We start from the raw sequence: 16784 nt of genomic DNA on the forward strand, positions 1-16784 counted from the left end.
ACTATTCAGTCATAAGAAAGAAACAAATCCTACCATTTGCAACAACATGGATGGAGCTGGAGGATATTATGCTCAGTGAAATATAAGCCAAGTGGAGAAAGACAAGTGCCAAATGATTTCTCTCATTTGTGGAGTATAACAATGAAGCAAAACTGAAGGAACAAAACAGCAGCAGACTCAGAGACTCCAAGAAGGGACTAGATGTTACCAAAAGGGAAGGGTATGGGAGGGCGGGTGGGGAGGGAGGGAGAAGAGGATTGAGGGGTATTCTGTTTAGTACACATGGTGTGGGGGATCATGGGGAAGACAGTGTAGCACAGAGAAGGCACATAGTGGATCTGTGGCATCTTACTACACTATGGGCAGTGACTGCAATGGGGTATGGGGGGGGACTTGATAATATGGGTGAATGTAGTGACCACATTGTTTTTTCATGTGAAACATTCATAAGAGTTTATATTAATAATACCTTAATAAAAATAAATAAAATGCTCTATCAAAGAGTTTAATGCTTACTCTTTTTTTCTAGGGAGTTTGGCTAGTAAACATAATTTCAAGTAATATACTATGAAATTTTTTTATTTACAAAAAAATTTCACATAAAAAGCATCAAGCAAAATAAAGGGGCATTTTAGATTAGTAAAAAGCATAATTAATAGTCAAAACAGCAGATATTAAGTGTGCAAAAGACTTGCAGAAGGGCAGTGAAGTATATAAATATGCCTGATTACAAATAAAATATTTCTACAATGAAACATATTGTAAGCTAGTAACATTGATTGCCTTTGGGGTGAAATTGAGTAAGAGGGAAACTGTTTACCATATGGCCCCTTGAATTTTGAACTGTGTAAATGTATTTCCTATTCAAATAAAAATATAAAAATCAAAGCAAGTTAAATTCATCAGGAAGGATAACAGTCAATATCATCAATAACAGTCAAATACATATTAAAACATAAGGAAGGTAATGAGTAGTCAGTTAACACAAAATAATTAAGTGTAAAGCCAAGATTATAGTGTCCTGTAAGGACAGTCATATAACTGGAACAGAATATAATAATTGGAACAGAATAAAATAATAGTTGTATATACGTCCTATCAATGAAAGAAATATCATACATCTATGGAGAATAGAGGTTTTAGTTAATAAACATTACTGAGATAATTAGTGAAGGATGTAAATTTCTTTAGGTATTTTACTCACTTTATAAATAAAAATAAATTCCAGGAAAATTAAGGTGTTCAATATTGAAATTCCAAACTATATAAATTTCAGAAAATGTAAATGTTGAAAATGTCTCTGAAATGATGGGTAGATGGTAGATGCTCAAGAATTATGTATAAACAGCATTGAATTAAAACAACTATATCCTGTAGCAAAGATTTATTGCCTATAATGTGTAATCACTGTGTTATATTCACCAGGAGTACAAAAATATATAAGACATGGTCAGTGCACCAAAGAGTTTATGTCAGTCAGAAGAAGATACATATAAAACCAAATATGCTATAAAACACAGCATGACAGATGATAAAGTTCTAAAGAATATGGATGAAAGAGAGCTTGATTCCACAACTGGGATCAGGAAAAACTTTCTAGAGGAGGTTTCACTTAACTGGATTTTAAAGGATGAGTTAAAATCTGGGCTTGGGAAGGTAGAGGTGAAGAGCATTCCAGGTACAAAATATTATGTAAAGAGGTATGGAAGCAGAAAAGTATAGAGCAAATGTAAGGCCTGTAATTAATTTGGCTGAGGTGTAAGATGATTAGGGTACTATGACAGAGATGTGCAAAAAGTTGGGAGACTTTGCTTTTGTGAAGACAGAGATGTGCTTTATCCTATACTTCCCGCTAAGTGTATCTAAGTTCTCCAGTCCTTAGGTATATAGAAAACAAATACAAGACTCTGGAAGATGGAGAAAAGAAACTACACCAGCTTGGGACCTCAGGGCACTGGTGAGCTCCATACCTTTGCTTTTTGGCTCATATATCCCAGACTTAGAGCTGAGGCAGCTGGCAAACCAGAAATATCATGTGGTATATATGCAACACTCTATCCAACAACAGCTGAATATATATTCTTCTTAAGTGCACATGGAACGATTTTCAGGAAAGACCACATTAGGTTGTAAGTCTGAATAAATTTAAAAGGCTGAAATCATATAATCGTTTTATTAACCCAACCACAGAGGAAAGAATTTAGCAATCAATAACAGAAAGGAATTTGGGAAATACATAAACACATGGAAAATAAACAAATGACACCTAAACAACCAATGGGTCAAAGAAATCACAATAATTGGAAAATACTTAGAGATAAATGAAAATGAAGACACAATATAGCAAAATGTACGGGATGCAGCTAAAGCAGTACTTAAAAGAAATGTCTAGCTGTAAACATCTATATTAAAAAGTAGTAAATTGAATTAATCTTCCACCTTAAAACTGGACAGAGAAGAGCAAAGTAACTCCTATTAAGTATAAAAAAGGAAACAGTAAAGATTAGAACAAAAATAATGAAGTACAGAATAGAAAAGGAAATGGAGAAAGTCAATGGAACCAAAAGGTGTCCCTTTGAAAATATCGACAAAATTGACGAATAATACTATAATAGATGCTATTATTATATTGTCATTTTTGTGGTTCTTATTGTTATCATTATAATCCTAGTGGTTACTCAGAGAGGCAAATGAAAACCATATTATCACATTTCCTTCAGTACAGATGCAAAGAATAGGAAAAACATATACATGTTCTTCCATTCAAGTAAATGTAGTTTTGTTTTACTAAAACTAAACATCTCATCAACTTTTATTTAAGACCTCAGCATACTTGGGCCATTTGTGATTTTATCTCTCTCCTCTTCCTCTCATACATTTATTAAGAAGCTTTCATTTAATGATATATCCAACTTAAAAAACACTTTAAAAAATTAATACATAATGTCAAACTATTAATTGTTTATGGAAGTTTGAGAAGTGACCATCAGGGAGAACCAGCACACTCCCACAATAAGTGTGCAGAGGGAAAATTTTCTGTGAAATTCATAAACTAATTATATATTCCTAAAAAATTTTTTTTATAAGACTGAATTCTAAAAAAGTATGGGTGGTAAAATAGGAGCTATCTATTTCTTTTAATATGTACAGATCATCTCTTCCAAATACACTTGCAAAGTTCATTTTTAACTATGCTATTTTGAATACAAAATGCACTTTTCCATAAAAGTTATGTTCTTAATGGTAATTGCATTTACAAGATGGCTTACAGAGGTTGACTTAAATACTTTCAAGATAAACTGCATTTATAACTGGTTTTGATCACATAATTCTATACATTTAGGAGACAGTCAACATTGAGCTAGTTAATCAGAGCAGCCAAACGGTAGACATGGTTAAATAAACCTCAAATTCAATTCCCTACGATCTTTTCTTCTTTCCATGCATCCTTTTACTAATTACAAAGACAATACAGGTTCACTTCTTTCAAACTTTTACTAAATTGGGATTATTCTCTCTCTGTCTCTATCTACACACACACACACACACACACACACACAAACACACAGACTTTTAAAAACTGCTTCTTTCACTTAATAGTATAGCATAAGCATGTTCTTTTAGCATTAAAGGTTCTTGTACAATAAGTATTTTAATAGCTTCAGGCACAATAATAACAAGCGATGTATTTGACTACCTTTCAACTGTTGAAGATTTGTGTGGTTTAGTTTTCCACTATTATAGGTAATGTACAAAATCACCTTAATCTTTTAAATATCATGAATATTTAGCCTTTATTTATAGTATATATGGACAAATGCATAGTCCATGGTACCCTCAAAAGTTGTGCTCAATCCTGAATTGTAACCCATGTAGCAAAGCTAGGAGCCCCAAAGAAAAAGACCAAGGTACTCTTCCTAAATCTGGCCTTAAACTGGACAGATCCCTCCAATTCTCTGAATGCCAGCCACCACACTTGTAAAAATAAGGGCATTGCACTAGGTCATAAAAAGTTTTCTTATAGATAGTAGAATAAGGTGACTAAGAATGCCCTAAACTCAAAGAAGAAAGGGAACTAACTAGCCAGATGCTTTGGTGTCTCACAAGTCTACATTCAGAAAAGTCATGTTCTCTCCCCTCCTAGAGGATAATGGAGAAGAAGGGGATGCAAGGCAGCAGGGCAGGCCGGGGGGGGGAGCAGTTCCAATGTCAGGTCAAACAGTAACACATCTGGAGACATTTCACTAATGAAAGTGGAGGGGCAAGAGGAATAGAGATGAATGGAAGGGGCTCTCACAGCGTGTTGTTCCAGGTCCTCCAAGAAGTAGCCAATGAGAGGATTAGATGAGTAAGAGACTCATCAGGGGAGAGGCACATCAGAGAAGCAGCAAGCAAGCTAGGGAAGGCTGAGAAAGCCAGCAGACCAAAATGCAGGCCTGATACAGGGTAAAGGAGAAAGGCAAGGAAGAAAAGAGGGTCCAGAGGCAGCATCCGGCTGAGCACGGCTGTCAAGGAGTCTGGAGCCGAATCTCCCATCACAGGAGTCCTGAGCCTCAGTGTCCCTGCTGCACTTACTCAACGGCTGGGAGCATCTGTGAGAAGCATGGCCTTGACACAGAGTAATGGATTTCAAAGCACAGTGGCCGGAGCAATCGACCAATTATGCTCTTTGTAGTTGGAGATCTGAAAGTCTCAGTTTTCATGGCTATCAAACACTGGATACGAATATGTAAAGTAAATTCCAGCGCAGAACTACTATTCTATGAAATGGTGATAAAATGGTAGACTCCATTCATCTCAAATAATTTCAGTATCAAATGGAGGTAAAAGCAAAGAAGTTGAAGACTGACAATAAAAAGAATTACCCAAAGAGCCATCTGTTTCTTACAAACTTACTCCAAGAGCTTCTGTGCATCAAAGTACCCAATGGGATGAACAGGAATATTGGGAAGACCAACAGCCTCTGTGATTCCACGTCTATAAGCATATTCTGGAAAAAGTTAAACACACATCTAATGAAAATTCAGTTCCTTTCAAAAGGTTCTCTGTAAACCACATTAAACTCATTCTTATATTGATTACATCTAGTAGAACTGCTTAAAAAAAAGACAATTTCAAATGTTAGGGAGAATGTGGAGCAACCAAACTCTCATGCATTTCTTGTATTAATGTAAAAGTATACAGCCACATACTAGGAATCTACTCACAGAAGATGAGAACATAAGTCCATGAAAAGATCAGTATGCAATGGCTCACAGCAGCTGAATTTGGATAGAAAAATACTGGACATGGTCCAGATGTCTTTCAACAGGGGAATGAATAAACAATCTGTAGTACAGTCCCACAATAGAGTTCTCCTTAGCAATGAAAAGGTACACACTTAATGCAAACAATAACTATGAATCCATCTCAAATCATACTGAATAAAGGCATCCAGGCACAAAGACTCTGACTCCATTTACATGAAGTTCAAAGCCAGCTAAACTAACATATGGTGATAGACTGAAAGTGGTTGCTTCTGGGGGGCACAGTGAAAACTGATCAGAAATGAGCATAGGAGAACTTTCTGGGGTTATGGAAATGTCCTATATACTTTGAGTGACATACATGTATGCAATTTTAAAGACTTATTTGAACTGCACTCTTCAGATCTGTGCATTTTATTCTGTGCAAACTCTACCTCAAAATAAAAACACACAATCTGTCATTTCTTCAGATTTAAGAAAAATAAAAGATATTTTCTCATTTATTTTTCTCCAAATTTTTAAATTATCTAATAAGAGCTTTAGGTGATTGCAAAAGTTTTCTCTTTTTATAGGTCAAATGGCGTAATTATATGTTGTGTGAGATTTGTCTACAAATTCTCTTGAGTAATAACAAAAATAGGAAAGATAAAGGGATGAGACAAAATTAGCAAAATGTTGATAATTACCTCTAATTTTGCACATGTGAGAACTAGTCCATAAAAAAAAGTAAATTAAAAGGAAAAGAAAAAAGAATAGGGCACAAAATGGAATTCAATAAATATAAGCCACACAGGGATAAAAGTGTCATTCTCACACACTTTTACTTTGTTACTCCTTCTCAATGCTTGCTTCTGGGCCTTTTGTGAAATCTTAGGGTTTTTTTCTCTAAAAAATCACTATTTAAATTTGAGGATAATCAACAGAAATGTTTCAGCTAGTTTCATTTCATGTTCATAATTTTAGCTTTGTATAATTAACAAAGATTGGGAAATGCTGTTTTTTTTTTCTTAATAACTTGGGAATAAAGAGAAGCAGGTGAAGTTCAAGTATATTTATGTGATTTCCTTTTAGGGTAATAGACATTTCTTTAAAAAAAAATCGATGACACTGTACTATGCTCCAAGATTTACAAGCCAAATACATGAGGTGTTTACAAACGGACAGAAAAACTAGATGAAGAGTAAACACAGAAATGCCGCAGACACCCTGGCAACCTATTTTACCCACGTTGTACACCTTAGTTAGTTTTAAACCACACAAATTAAATGAGCATAGATTTTTTAAATGTCACCAACTAGTTAAGTATATTTAAAACAAAAATTAACTCCCTTTGTTAATGATCTACAGTTTTACAGGGGAGCATTTCGGCATAAGACACGTGGACTCTGCAGCAGCTTGCTTACTTCCTGTAGTCTCACTTTCCTCCTGTCGAACAGAGACAATAATGCTCCCAGACTTACAGGGTTGGCGATGCATGTAAAGAGCTGGCATTCAGGAGACACTCTTGGGAAGGTGGCATTGTCTTCATATAGCAAAGACACGATAAGCATTTTCTGGACTCTAATATTCTAAAAGTACCACTTCAGGGATTTATAGAACTCTGTTCTACTATCTCTTATCCACAACTGGGAAACCCCAAAACTGCAAAAACCATGTTTGGAGGGAATTTACTTGACCAAAAAACCAGATCTGATGTAAACTCATTTAACAGCCAACTCTGACTTCAGCAGACACGAGACTATTTATATTACTTATTCATGTGACCTATTATCTACCTCTGCTTCATATGATTATTCATGCATTTAGCTGCAAAAATATTTATATGCTTGCTTCCTGAATTCTGTCCTATCCTCCTGTGTGTTATGAAACATATGATAGGTGTGCCATGTTATTTTTAAATATCTGCAAATTTCTGAATTCCAAACTCATCAGGCCCAAGGGTTCCAAATAAGGGATAAGGGACCTGAATCAATATTTTTCAGAGTTTGAAACTCTTTAATTACCTCTTAGATGCAAAGAGAATAATAAAAATACATATTTTACCTATTGTATCAAAGGAAATCCTTTAATAAAATCATTTAAAAATGTTGTTGAGACTCCTTTGGTGATTAAGGCTCAATCACTCACTCACCATTTGCAGGGTAACCAGGAGTAAGAGGGTCCCCTGCACCATTGAGATTTAAGATATTCCCACGCTGAACACCACCTCCAGGAAGATTCCAACCATCTGGATAGGACTCCACCCCAGGAGCAACGTAATCAGCAGGGTCCGAGTACAGAATGACTCCTTTAGCCCCTGCCAGCTCAGCATTTTTAACCTAGAAAACACAATGTCTTTACTTCAGGTTGGTTGTTCCAGATTTGATAATACTGATTTCTTAACATTATACTTCAATGAGTAGCCAAACTTTATTTTCAATCTTTTATCGTTAGGCCTACAACAAAGGACATCTCACAGAGAACTGGCTTTTGCTTTTTCCTACTCCAAGCTCTAAAAATGAGTTTCCAGGACTAGATGAACCCTTGGAGCAGCAGATTTGGAAAATGTCCGTAACAGTGGTAGCAAGTACTTGCTATTCCCTACTCTAGAAGCACAACATGCAAGTAGATGGCACAGGCTAGAATCCCATGTCTTCTATGGCTGAATGGGAATATTTTTGAAATTTAATTTCCCACAGAAGGGAAAAAAAAATATAACAAAATCAAGTGACATTGAAAACTGCTATGTATAAATTGGCTTCTCTCACTACCTATTAGTAACAATTCATATTAAAATTTAATTTAGTACATATTTGCAAAGATGATATTTAAAACAGAGATACTGAATGTTAACAACAAATCCAGTGTATGCTTCTTTGTAAACCACGGGTATAATTTGTAAGTATAGAAAAAATCTGCCCTATTTTCCCTGAACTTCTATACTGGCCAAATTCCAATGACCCAATCAAAAACCCCTATCTATAAACTAGTAAATATGTCCTACCCATAAGGTGGGCATGTTATAGAATATGAGAAAATCATGGTCTTCAGAAAGTTTAAAGGATAGGCTATATATAAAGGTGATAAATATATTTATATATATATAAAAGTTATATGTAAGGTATAATGTTTTATATTTGGGGAGAAAGCAAAGATTACTTTTACCTTGTTTCCTCTGAAAATTTTCCCATATCTGGCAATCACAATCTTCCCAGAGCAATTGATTTTCATGTCCCGCTCTAGTTTAAAGAAGTCTTCAGTTCGTGCATAGTTAACATACACTAGATCGCCCTGTTGAGGTCAGGAATGATTTAGTACGATTAAGATTTACTATAAGGAGGTTTCTCTGCATGACGACTATTTCGCATCTTTTAAAGAAGGAAGAGGCAAAAACACACGAAAAGGTCAGAAAAGCATGAGCCTCAGAGATTTAAGGGGAAAATGAGCTTAAATTGAGAAGGCAATTAGCTGGGTTAGAGACACACGAATTAAATAGCAAGTTTTGTTTATGTCTGTCTCTTCTACAGTGGCTATAAAGCTATAGAAGCATTCCTCAGGAACATGTATATGAATATATACATTGTTGTATGCAATTGGAAGGGGTCCAGGTACTCTAAGTTAAGAAACCTCCCTTGTTGAGAACTTTATGCTCTTTGAAATACAATGACTAATAGTAGCTTAATGGGAGTTTACAACCACCAGGTAAAGAAGAAAGGTCAGGTAATATTACTGTTTACAGGTCTGGTTCTATATCATAAGTATGATTATGTGCAAATTTTATAACATCTATTAAGTCTCAATATTCTCATTTGTAAAACGGCCTGTTAGATTAGATTAGTGTTCTTCAAATACTTTTTGCTCACATGTTCTTAAGTTAATTTTGAAAAGCAACACACCTCCCTTACATATACTTGACATCTGAAAGTATTTATCATACCTTTAAATAGATACAAAGAATGCAATTTCCAAGATATTCTAAATATTAACATTTTCAGAAGCAACATTTATATGTAACTAAAGTAATTTAAATACTGTATCAATTTATTATTTAACGCCATCCATTTAAAAAAAATACAGGAACATTCTCCTCTTCTGAATTTCATCTTTACTTTTTCTCCCCAAACTTGTATTTTGGCCCCCTTCCCTCCAATTCATTTTACCCTAAAGTGAAATATATTTGTGCCAGACACTGGGGTATGCTGCCCAGATTCCCCTTCAATGAAGGCATGCATTCTTGCTCCAGCTAAAGGGAAGTCTCTCTGCAGACAGCCTTCAGATCTCAGCGCCTTCAGGGACTGCCTCAGCTGCAGACGACCGCCATGCCCCTTATTAGGTCGTCATACATTCCATGACTGATCACAAGACCTGGGCATCTTAGTTCAGATTGGGGCAATTCTGAAGGGCTACTCTAACCCAGAGCTGCCCATCAGGTCAGCAGAGGCTGTCTTGAGCTGCACTGAAGGAGACTTCTGCTTAATCCAACTTTCTTCCCCTCCCTGCCACAGACACGGATTCCAAGAGAACACTCCCTAATTAACACCTGGCATGCTAAATTCCATTTCAGTTTCTGTTACCTAGAATTTGGGTATGCTTGAAAGTCTCAAATTTTTAAAAATATTTATTTCCTGTGACAGGCTGTCTGTGTGAAGAAAATTCTTCAGAAGCAAGGTATTGGTATAATTATTGTAAGTATCAAATTGAGTCATTGAGGCTAATAACATCATGACACATTTTTATAAATAATACCTAAGCATAAATTTTTACTTGAATTACATCTTTTAATACTATAGGGTATTAAAATATGAGGTCATGGACCTGTGGATGAATAAATTATTGCAAGAATAAGAAAAGAGTCAACTTCAGTTCTATTCCCATTTCTTGTTTTTAGATATAACTTCTGAAAAACCTTGGGATGGAAATGAAATGTTTTGTTACAGAATTTTCACTAAATTATTTAAGCTCCTTCCAAGTTCTCAACCCCAAATCACACACTGATCTATTATCTGAGTTAATTCTAATGATATCAGCTAGAAACTCAATTAGGCTCATCTTTAATTTTGTTTAACTGTGTGGGTAAAATTGTAATATTTCCAGAATATCTCCCCTGGCTTTAGTATATCTGCATATCAATAGGCATTCAGAGGCTTTAGTGGATTTGCATCATTCCTAGGGGTGGAGAGAAGTTCATCTCCATATCAATGGGTAATTACCTGGGCAAGGAGGGCTTATCTGTACCAGAGACTTGATTGGAGGGCGGGTTTTGCTTCTGCTAGAACAGGAGAGAGAGAAGGCCCTGGACTACAATTTGTAAGCAATGATCGGGTTTTAAACTTTATTTCTCCCTTTGACTGATTTCGGTTTTTAGAGGTATTTTGCCCCGGGATTTCCTTTCTCCGGACTTACAAACTGCAAACCCTTTGACTTGCCAAATTATTTGTTACTCAGCAATTAGAATCTTTCGCTATTGTCTCTTTGTTGGGAGTCACAGAGATTTTTTTTACAATTCAGATATGCTTCACATTGTTTTACGTTTGGTGGGAGATGTTTTTACTTTGTAACATAAGAGAAAAATGATTGTAAATGAGGAGGTGGGGACAAAGTGCCAGCAGGACCTCATTAATGATTAGTTCTTAATTCCAAGAAGAAGTACACTGAGAAATTGCTGATGGGAGCTGACTTCTTTAAAATAATTCCATGTCTGCCTTCAGAAAGTCTTCACATGGGTAAAGATACCTCAAGACAAATGCTGGGCATAGAAGCTACAGGGCATAAATATGCAAAGAAATAAAAAGCTAACCATTTCAAACAATAAGGCTTCTCTCTCATTTACCAACTTCACATTTCCCTGTATGGCCCCGGAAGATGACTGGTTAGCCAGAGACGGGTAAGATTCCTCAAGGGAGGAACAACCTAAGACAGGCACAGTCGCAGGGGGGCCATCAGGAGAGAAATTGGGGATCAACAGAGGTGAGGCTTAGAACCTCACCCCCCCCCGTTCTGAGAGAAATCTTCTGCATATGTGGATGTTTTATTGCCCTTGTCTAGCTTGGATTAACACATAGTCTACAGGCACACACCTGATCATCTACATTTGCTCTCTTACAACACTAAACTATGTTTTCTACCTTTATCTTGTATCTACCTACCACTTCAGCGTTTTATTAAAAATAATAATAATAAAGAGAGAAATGTGGTATCCACATATAAATCAAGTATAAAAATCAAATGAGTATTCATATTTGAACTGACTGTTTATAGTTCATAATGCATGAGCAAAACCGAAGGTTTCTGTGATGACTGCCCTTGTACTGTACACCATGTAAGAACTTATTCACTATGTAAGAATTTGTTCTCCATGTAAGAACTTGTTTGTTATGCCTCAGAAGATTGGAGACTGATGAAAATTAGGCTTGGGGTGGATTAATGATTGTGCATTGAGCATTGACTCCCCTATACAGAATTTCATTGTTGTTAACAACCATTTGATCAATAAATATGAGAGATGCCCTCACAAAAAAAAAAAAAAAAAAGTATACACTTCCAATGGTAAAATAATAAGTAACCAGCATGTAATGAATACAGTCAAGATATTGTAACAGCTTGGTATGGTGATAGCTGGTACCTAGAATTGTCATGTATATAAATGTTGAATCACTATGTTGTACACCTGAAACTAATGTAATGTAATACTGTGTGTCAACTACCCTTCAATAATTAAAAAAAAAAAAAAAAAGACAGTCTTCACATGACCTAGATCAAAGTCCCAGTCCTGAACAATCGTTAATATCTTGTAGCTTTATTTTGGCATTGTTTTCTTCTTGGACCACATTTCTCATAGCACCTGCACAACAAATTTAAAACAGATACTAAAATAAAACTGTTTCCAAGCGGATTCTAGGATGCATTTGACAAACTTGCTGAGCACCTGTCATTATGTGTGTAGGAATTAGGGATACAGCAAATCTCTGTCCTCAAAGGAACTTACTTTCATGTGCAGATAAGATAATATAAGTTAATAACTAAGTAAACTATATATATTAAAGGTGATAAGTGCTATAGAAAAACTTTTTTAAAAAAGCTTAAATAGAGTAGGCAAACAGTGAACTCAAGTGGGTGCAATTTTAAATAAAAGAGGACAATCTGTTGAGAAGGTAACATTTGAATCTGTGCTTCAGCAAAAGCATTATATTTAGTACTTATATTTCTTCCTAAAAGGAATATAATATTTATGCACTATTCGATGTTTGATTTATAATTGTGAGCCCTCTCTGGAGCTCACTCTTCTTTCAACTGTGAATACAGAGTTATTAACCAATCTGATTGCAGTGAATTTTGTTTTAGTGTAAGCGTCCCACTTGAAATTTATTCCTATTTAATATCACTAACTTTGGGGAGACTACTTCTTTATGTATCTGTAAACTGTGGCTATCTTTTGATAAATCCAAAATCCTCACAAAACAAATTATGATGGAGAAGGGATGGAGAAGACATTAGTTTAAAGATCACAGTAACTTTGAAAAGGGAAACAAGTGTGATGGCTTTGTCCTCTCGGCACTCTACAAATGCAAGTTATCACTGTTGGAAAAAGCTTTGTTTTCAGACAATGACCTTCTTGTGAAATTCACACTGCACTCTTGTTCTATTACTGGGAATAAATACAATCTTGCACTGTTAGCTTAGAATTTTCCATTTCTTTAAAGCTCCCATCTTCCAACTTTTATTAATGGAGACAGAATTGTGAGGCAAGAACCATGGTTCTCAAAGTATGGTTCTTGAACCCTCAAAATGAATATCATCTAAGACCTTGTTGGAATCAAACTATCAAGACCTACTGAAACTCAGGGGGTGGGGACCAGAATCTGTGTTTTACAAACCTTCTGTATTATTGTGATACATGCTGAAGTTTGAGAACCATTATATTAGACTGTATTTTATGAACATTGTCAAATTACTGATTTCAAATAGCCTAAAGCCGAGACCAGCATTTCCTACCCCATAGAATTCAGATGTAGATCCAAAAATTACTTAGAGCGAAATATCTTAAATATACATACAGACATACATAATTTCAAAAAGGTATGCTTGAAGATTGACTGCAAAATCTCAGATGGTAGTTCCACACACTGCTTTATTGAGAGTAAACCACATGAAATTTTCTAGAATGGACTTTCATGCCCTTCATTTGAAAATAGGAAACATAGTCTTACTAAAATTCTTTGAAAATTAGTGCTCACAAGCATAGTTAAGATATGTAGCATTTTCATACATTGGAAATTACTTGGCTATAAAAGAACAAAGTACGGATAAGTGGTAAAACGTAAACTCACAGACTCTATGTTTAGTGAAAGAAACTAGAAACAGATGATGATGTGCTTTGTGACTTCATTTATATGAAGTTCCACAATAGGCAAAACTAATCAGTGATAGCAAAAAAATAATAATCTGAAGAATGATTGCCTTGGGGGAGTGTGGAATTGACTGAGAAGGGGCATATAAAGGTACTTTCTGAAGTAAGGGAACAGTATTTATGTTAAAGGTTTTGGATTACATAGGCATATCGCATTTGTCCAAAGTCAATAAATGTGCATGTTTGATTTCTGCATCTTATTGCAATAAAGTTTATCTGAAATAAGTATGAACAAAAATTAAATATTCATTTTTCTTATTGAGAAATTCTGGTTTCTTAACTGTGGGAAAAGGGTGAATTTGGATTATATTAAAATCTCCTTATAACTGTTTATTGGCTGCATGTAGAAAGGGTTCTGTTTGTTCCTTTATTGCATTGCATTTTTACCTCTGGCATTCCTTGTGGAGAGAAGGCACTAAAAGGTGGTACAACATCTGAAATATTTTCATATCCTGGAGGAGGTGGTTCAAATAGTGATGTGTTGAAAATCTAGAGAAAAAAATATCATAATCAAAGCACATCAGGTAAAGTTTATTACAATCAAACAAGGAAAAATGTGTACTGTCTCTTCTGTGTAGAGTTAATCAATCCTTCAGTATATTGAATACCTGTCACTGTGCTAGAAGCTGTGAGGATTTCATGAGATGAATAAACTACAGGGCCTGAGCGTATCTATAAGCACCAGGGTTTGATTTAGGATAAAATTTTAATACCCAAATAGAAAGGATCATTTTTTGCATAATAATCTTAGTCACTTATAACAATGTAAGATAGTGATGAAGGAACAAATTAAATATTAAATTCACTTCAAAAAAATTACATTTGGGGAAATCCATATCTGATAGTATCTACACTAAAAGCAATCACACTTAGAAGAACTAAAAACACTGAAACAAATATAAAATATTATATTTTTAAGTCTACCACCAAATTGGAAAAAAACAAGTAAGGATATTCAGTAGCCAAAAAATGACATGAAAGCTGGAATCCTGAGAGGTTGCACTAACATCCTCTTTTGCCTTAGTTGAGTTTATCAAAGCCTGAAGACCCATGAGGAGTGAACCGGAGTTCATGATAAAGTTTGGAGCCGATCCAAACAATGGAATCTAATAGAGACACCTGCATAAAGCTGGGCCTTCAAAGAAAATCTTTTGGGGTTAAGGATAAAGTAGAAAATAACATACCCCACAAATAGTGATGACATGGGGTAGAGGGGAAAAATATTGTCCCAGATAATTCATTACTCTGCAATTTTCCATTCACTACCCATGTTTTGGATGAGTCTACTTTAAGCAGCACCCTTCAAAGAGAAGATTCCAAATCTCTCAGAGACAATGGAATGCATTCTTTGATTGATATATAGAAGCTTCTAAAAGACACAATGACTTGAAAAAGTCCTAAAAGGATCCTTAGAGCATAAATAAAAAGAAAACACTTCAATAAAATACTTTGGACAATTGGGCAGGTAACCTTAATTTAGTCAGTCTGCCAAAAACACACTTTGGATCCAGCTATTTTTTTCTGAGTTTTGGTTCCTGAGAACTTGGCTTACTAACTGCCAGGTTGGAGACCCTGTGATCAGACAACAAAATAAATGTGATTTGCACCCTGTTTGCTACTATCTATGGCTGGACAGAAATGTCAGTTAGACTGCATTTGCAGCCAGGGTCTCACCGGACTGCAGCCAGCCCTCAGGAAATTATAACCTGGAATTACAATGGCCATCATGAGGAATGTTCCAATTAGATAAGATCATTTAAGAAGTGCACTTAGAAGCAAAGGCCCTAAAATTCCACAAATAGCTTCACTGAAATTTTCTTTGCAAAAAGCTCGTAAAAAAAAGACACATGAGGTACACTGTACAAAAGCCTATTAAGACTAATGTAATTCTTACTGCTTCCCTCCCTCCTCCTTTACTTGACTACTCACTCTAGTTATCTTTCTGTCTGAACTGCTCTTACACAATCACAAACAAAAGTCAGCCAAGATAATAACCTTAAAGACAGCACCACATATATCTTCAAAGGAGGGCCCTTTATGAGCCTCTCCCAGAGTTGACTACACTCTGAGAGATAATCTGGTAAAATGCTACATATTGTCTTTAAACAGCCAAGGGAAAATAAACAAACAAAAAATCCAACGGATGGGTATGTCAGTCTTTTAACATTCAGGCTACAACTCAATTCTTTGAGGTTTCAAAAGCAACTGTCCTTATGTCACAAATCTTTACAAAACTAGAAATACTGTAGAGGCAATTCAAAGTTCACCTATTCCTTTACCAATCTCAAAACCTGCCCTATTTATCTTAAAAGTCTTGTAGATTGCTGTACTTAGGAAACCAAAGCCCTTCTTGCAGAAACTTACATTCCTTCTTCTTTGGTATTATAAATCTTATCATGTCTTTGAAATGTTAATATAGCCCACTATCACCTGAGACTGAAAGAAAAGAAAAGGGAAAGAGGCCTTTTTAAAAATACAAACTGCTAGGAGGGCTCTAGCACCCAGACTCCAGCACCTTTGAAAACAGGTAAATATGTCCCTAAAACTCCGCTTGGCTGAAAACTTGGATAATTTCTCTGTGCCTTTGTGATGTAAATTTCCTAGAGCCCTACTCCCTCCCCATCCCCCAAATCTCTAGTGCCTAAGAGCCATTCTTTAAAATGCAAACTTTAGGGGAAAGTTTCTCAACAAAAGGAAAAAAAATACAGGAAGGTACCTGGGAATTGGACCTATAACTTCCTCTCCACAAATATTAGTAAAAACAAAAGCTATAAGGTCTTTGTTAAGATCTGTCTGTGTGTCTATGTGTTTTCATGCATATAGGTGGTAAATGTGAGATTTTTCTGTCTTTGTTAGCATCTGTCTGTGTGTTTATGTGTTTTCATGCATATAGGTGTAAATGTGAGATTTTTCTATCTCCAAATGGTAATGCTAAAATTAATTGTAAAAGAGGTCTAATTTGTTGGCTGAAAGAAAATTAAGCACTGTAAGTTTAGTATTATAAAAATTCTCAAAAATAAAGACAATCAAAATGGATTTTAGGTTCATGTGATCTGAGAAAATATTCAAAATTGAAGCTAATCTAAGTTTGTTGGTTTAATTGAAGCAAGCACATCTTTAGAAGTTTTGAGGTAGGACAGGGCTATGGGACA

At 35.4% G+C, this 16784-nt stretch overlaps 1 protein-coding gene across 2 annotated transcripts in view; it reads right to left on the reverse strand.

The window, feature by feature from the left end:
- Positions 1 to 16784, reverse strand: part of FOLH1 (folate hydrolase 1) — a 51417-nt gene that overhangs the window by 23965 nt on the left and 10668 nt on the right. For both annotated transcript variants that reach the window (XM_057507145.1, XM_057507146.1), the window contains 4 exons: positions 14020 to 14121; positions 8391 to 8516; positions 7378 to 7564; positions 4897 to 4990 (listed from right to left, as the gene is read on the reverse strand). In XM_057507145.1, coding sequence (XP_057363128.1) covers positions 4897 to 4990; positions 7378 to 7564; positions 8391 to 8516; positions 14020 to 14121 — 509 coding nt within the window. The remainder of the gene's footprint in view (positions 1 to 4896; positions 4991 to 7377; positions 7565 to 8390; positions 8517 to 14019; positions 14122 to 16784) is intronic.

The sequence above is a fragment of the Manis pentadactyla genome, chromosome 9 (genome assembly GCF_030020395.1).
Source record: "Manis pentadactyla isolate mManPen7 chromosome 9, mManPen7.hap1, whole genome shotgun sequence".
Classification (NCBI taxonomy): Eukaryota; Metazoa; Chordata; class Mammalia; order Pholidota; family Manidae; genus Manis; species Manis pentadactyla.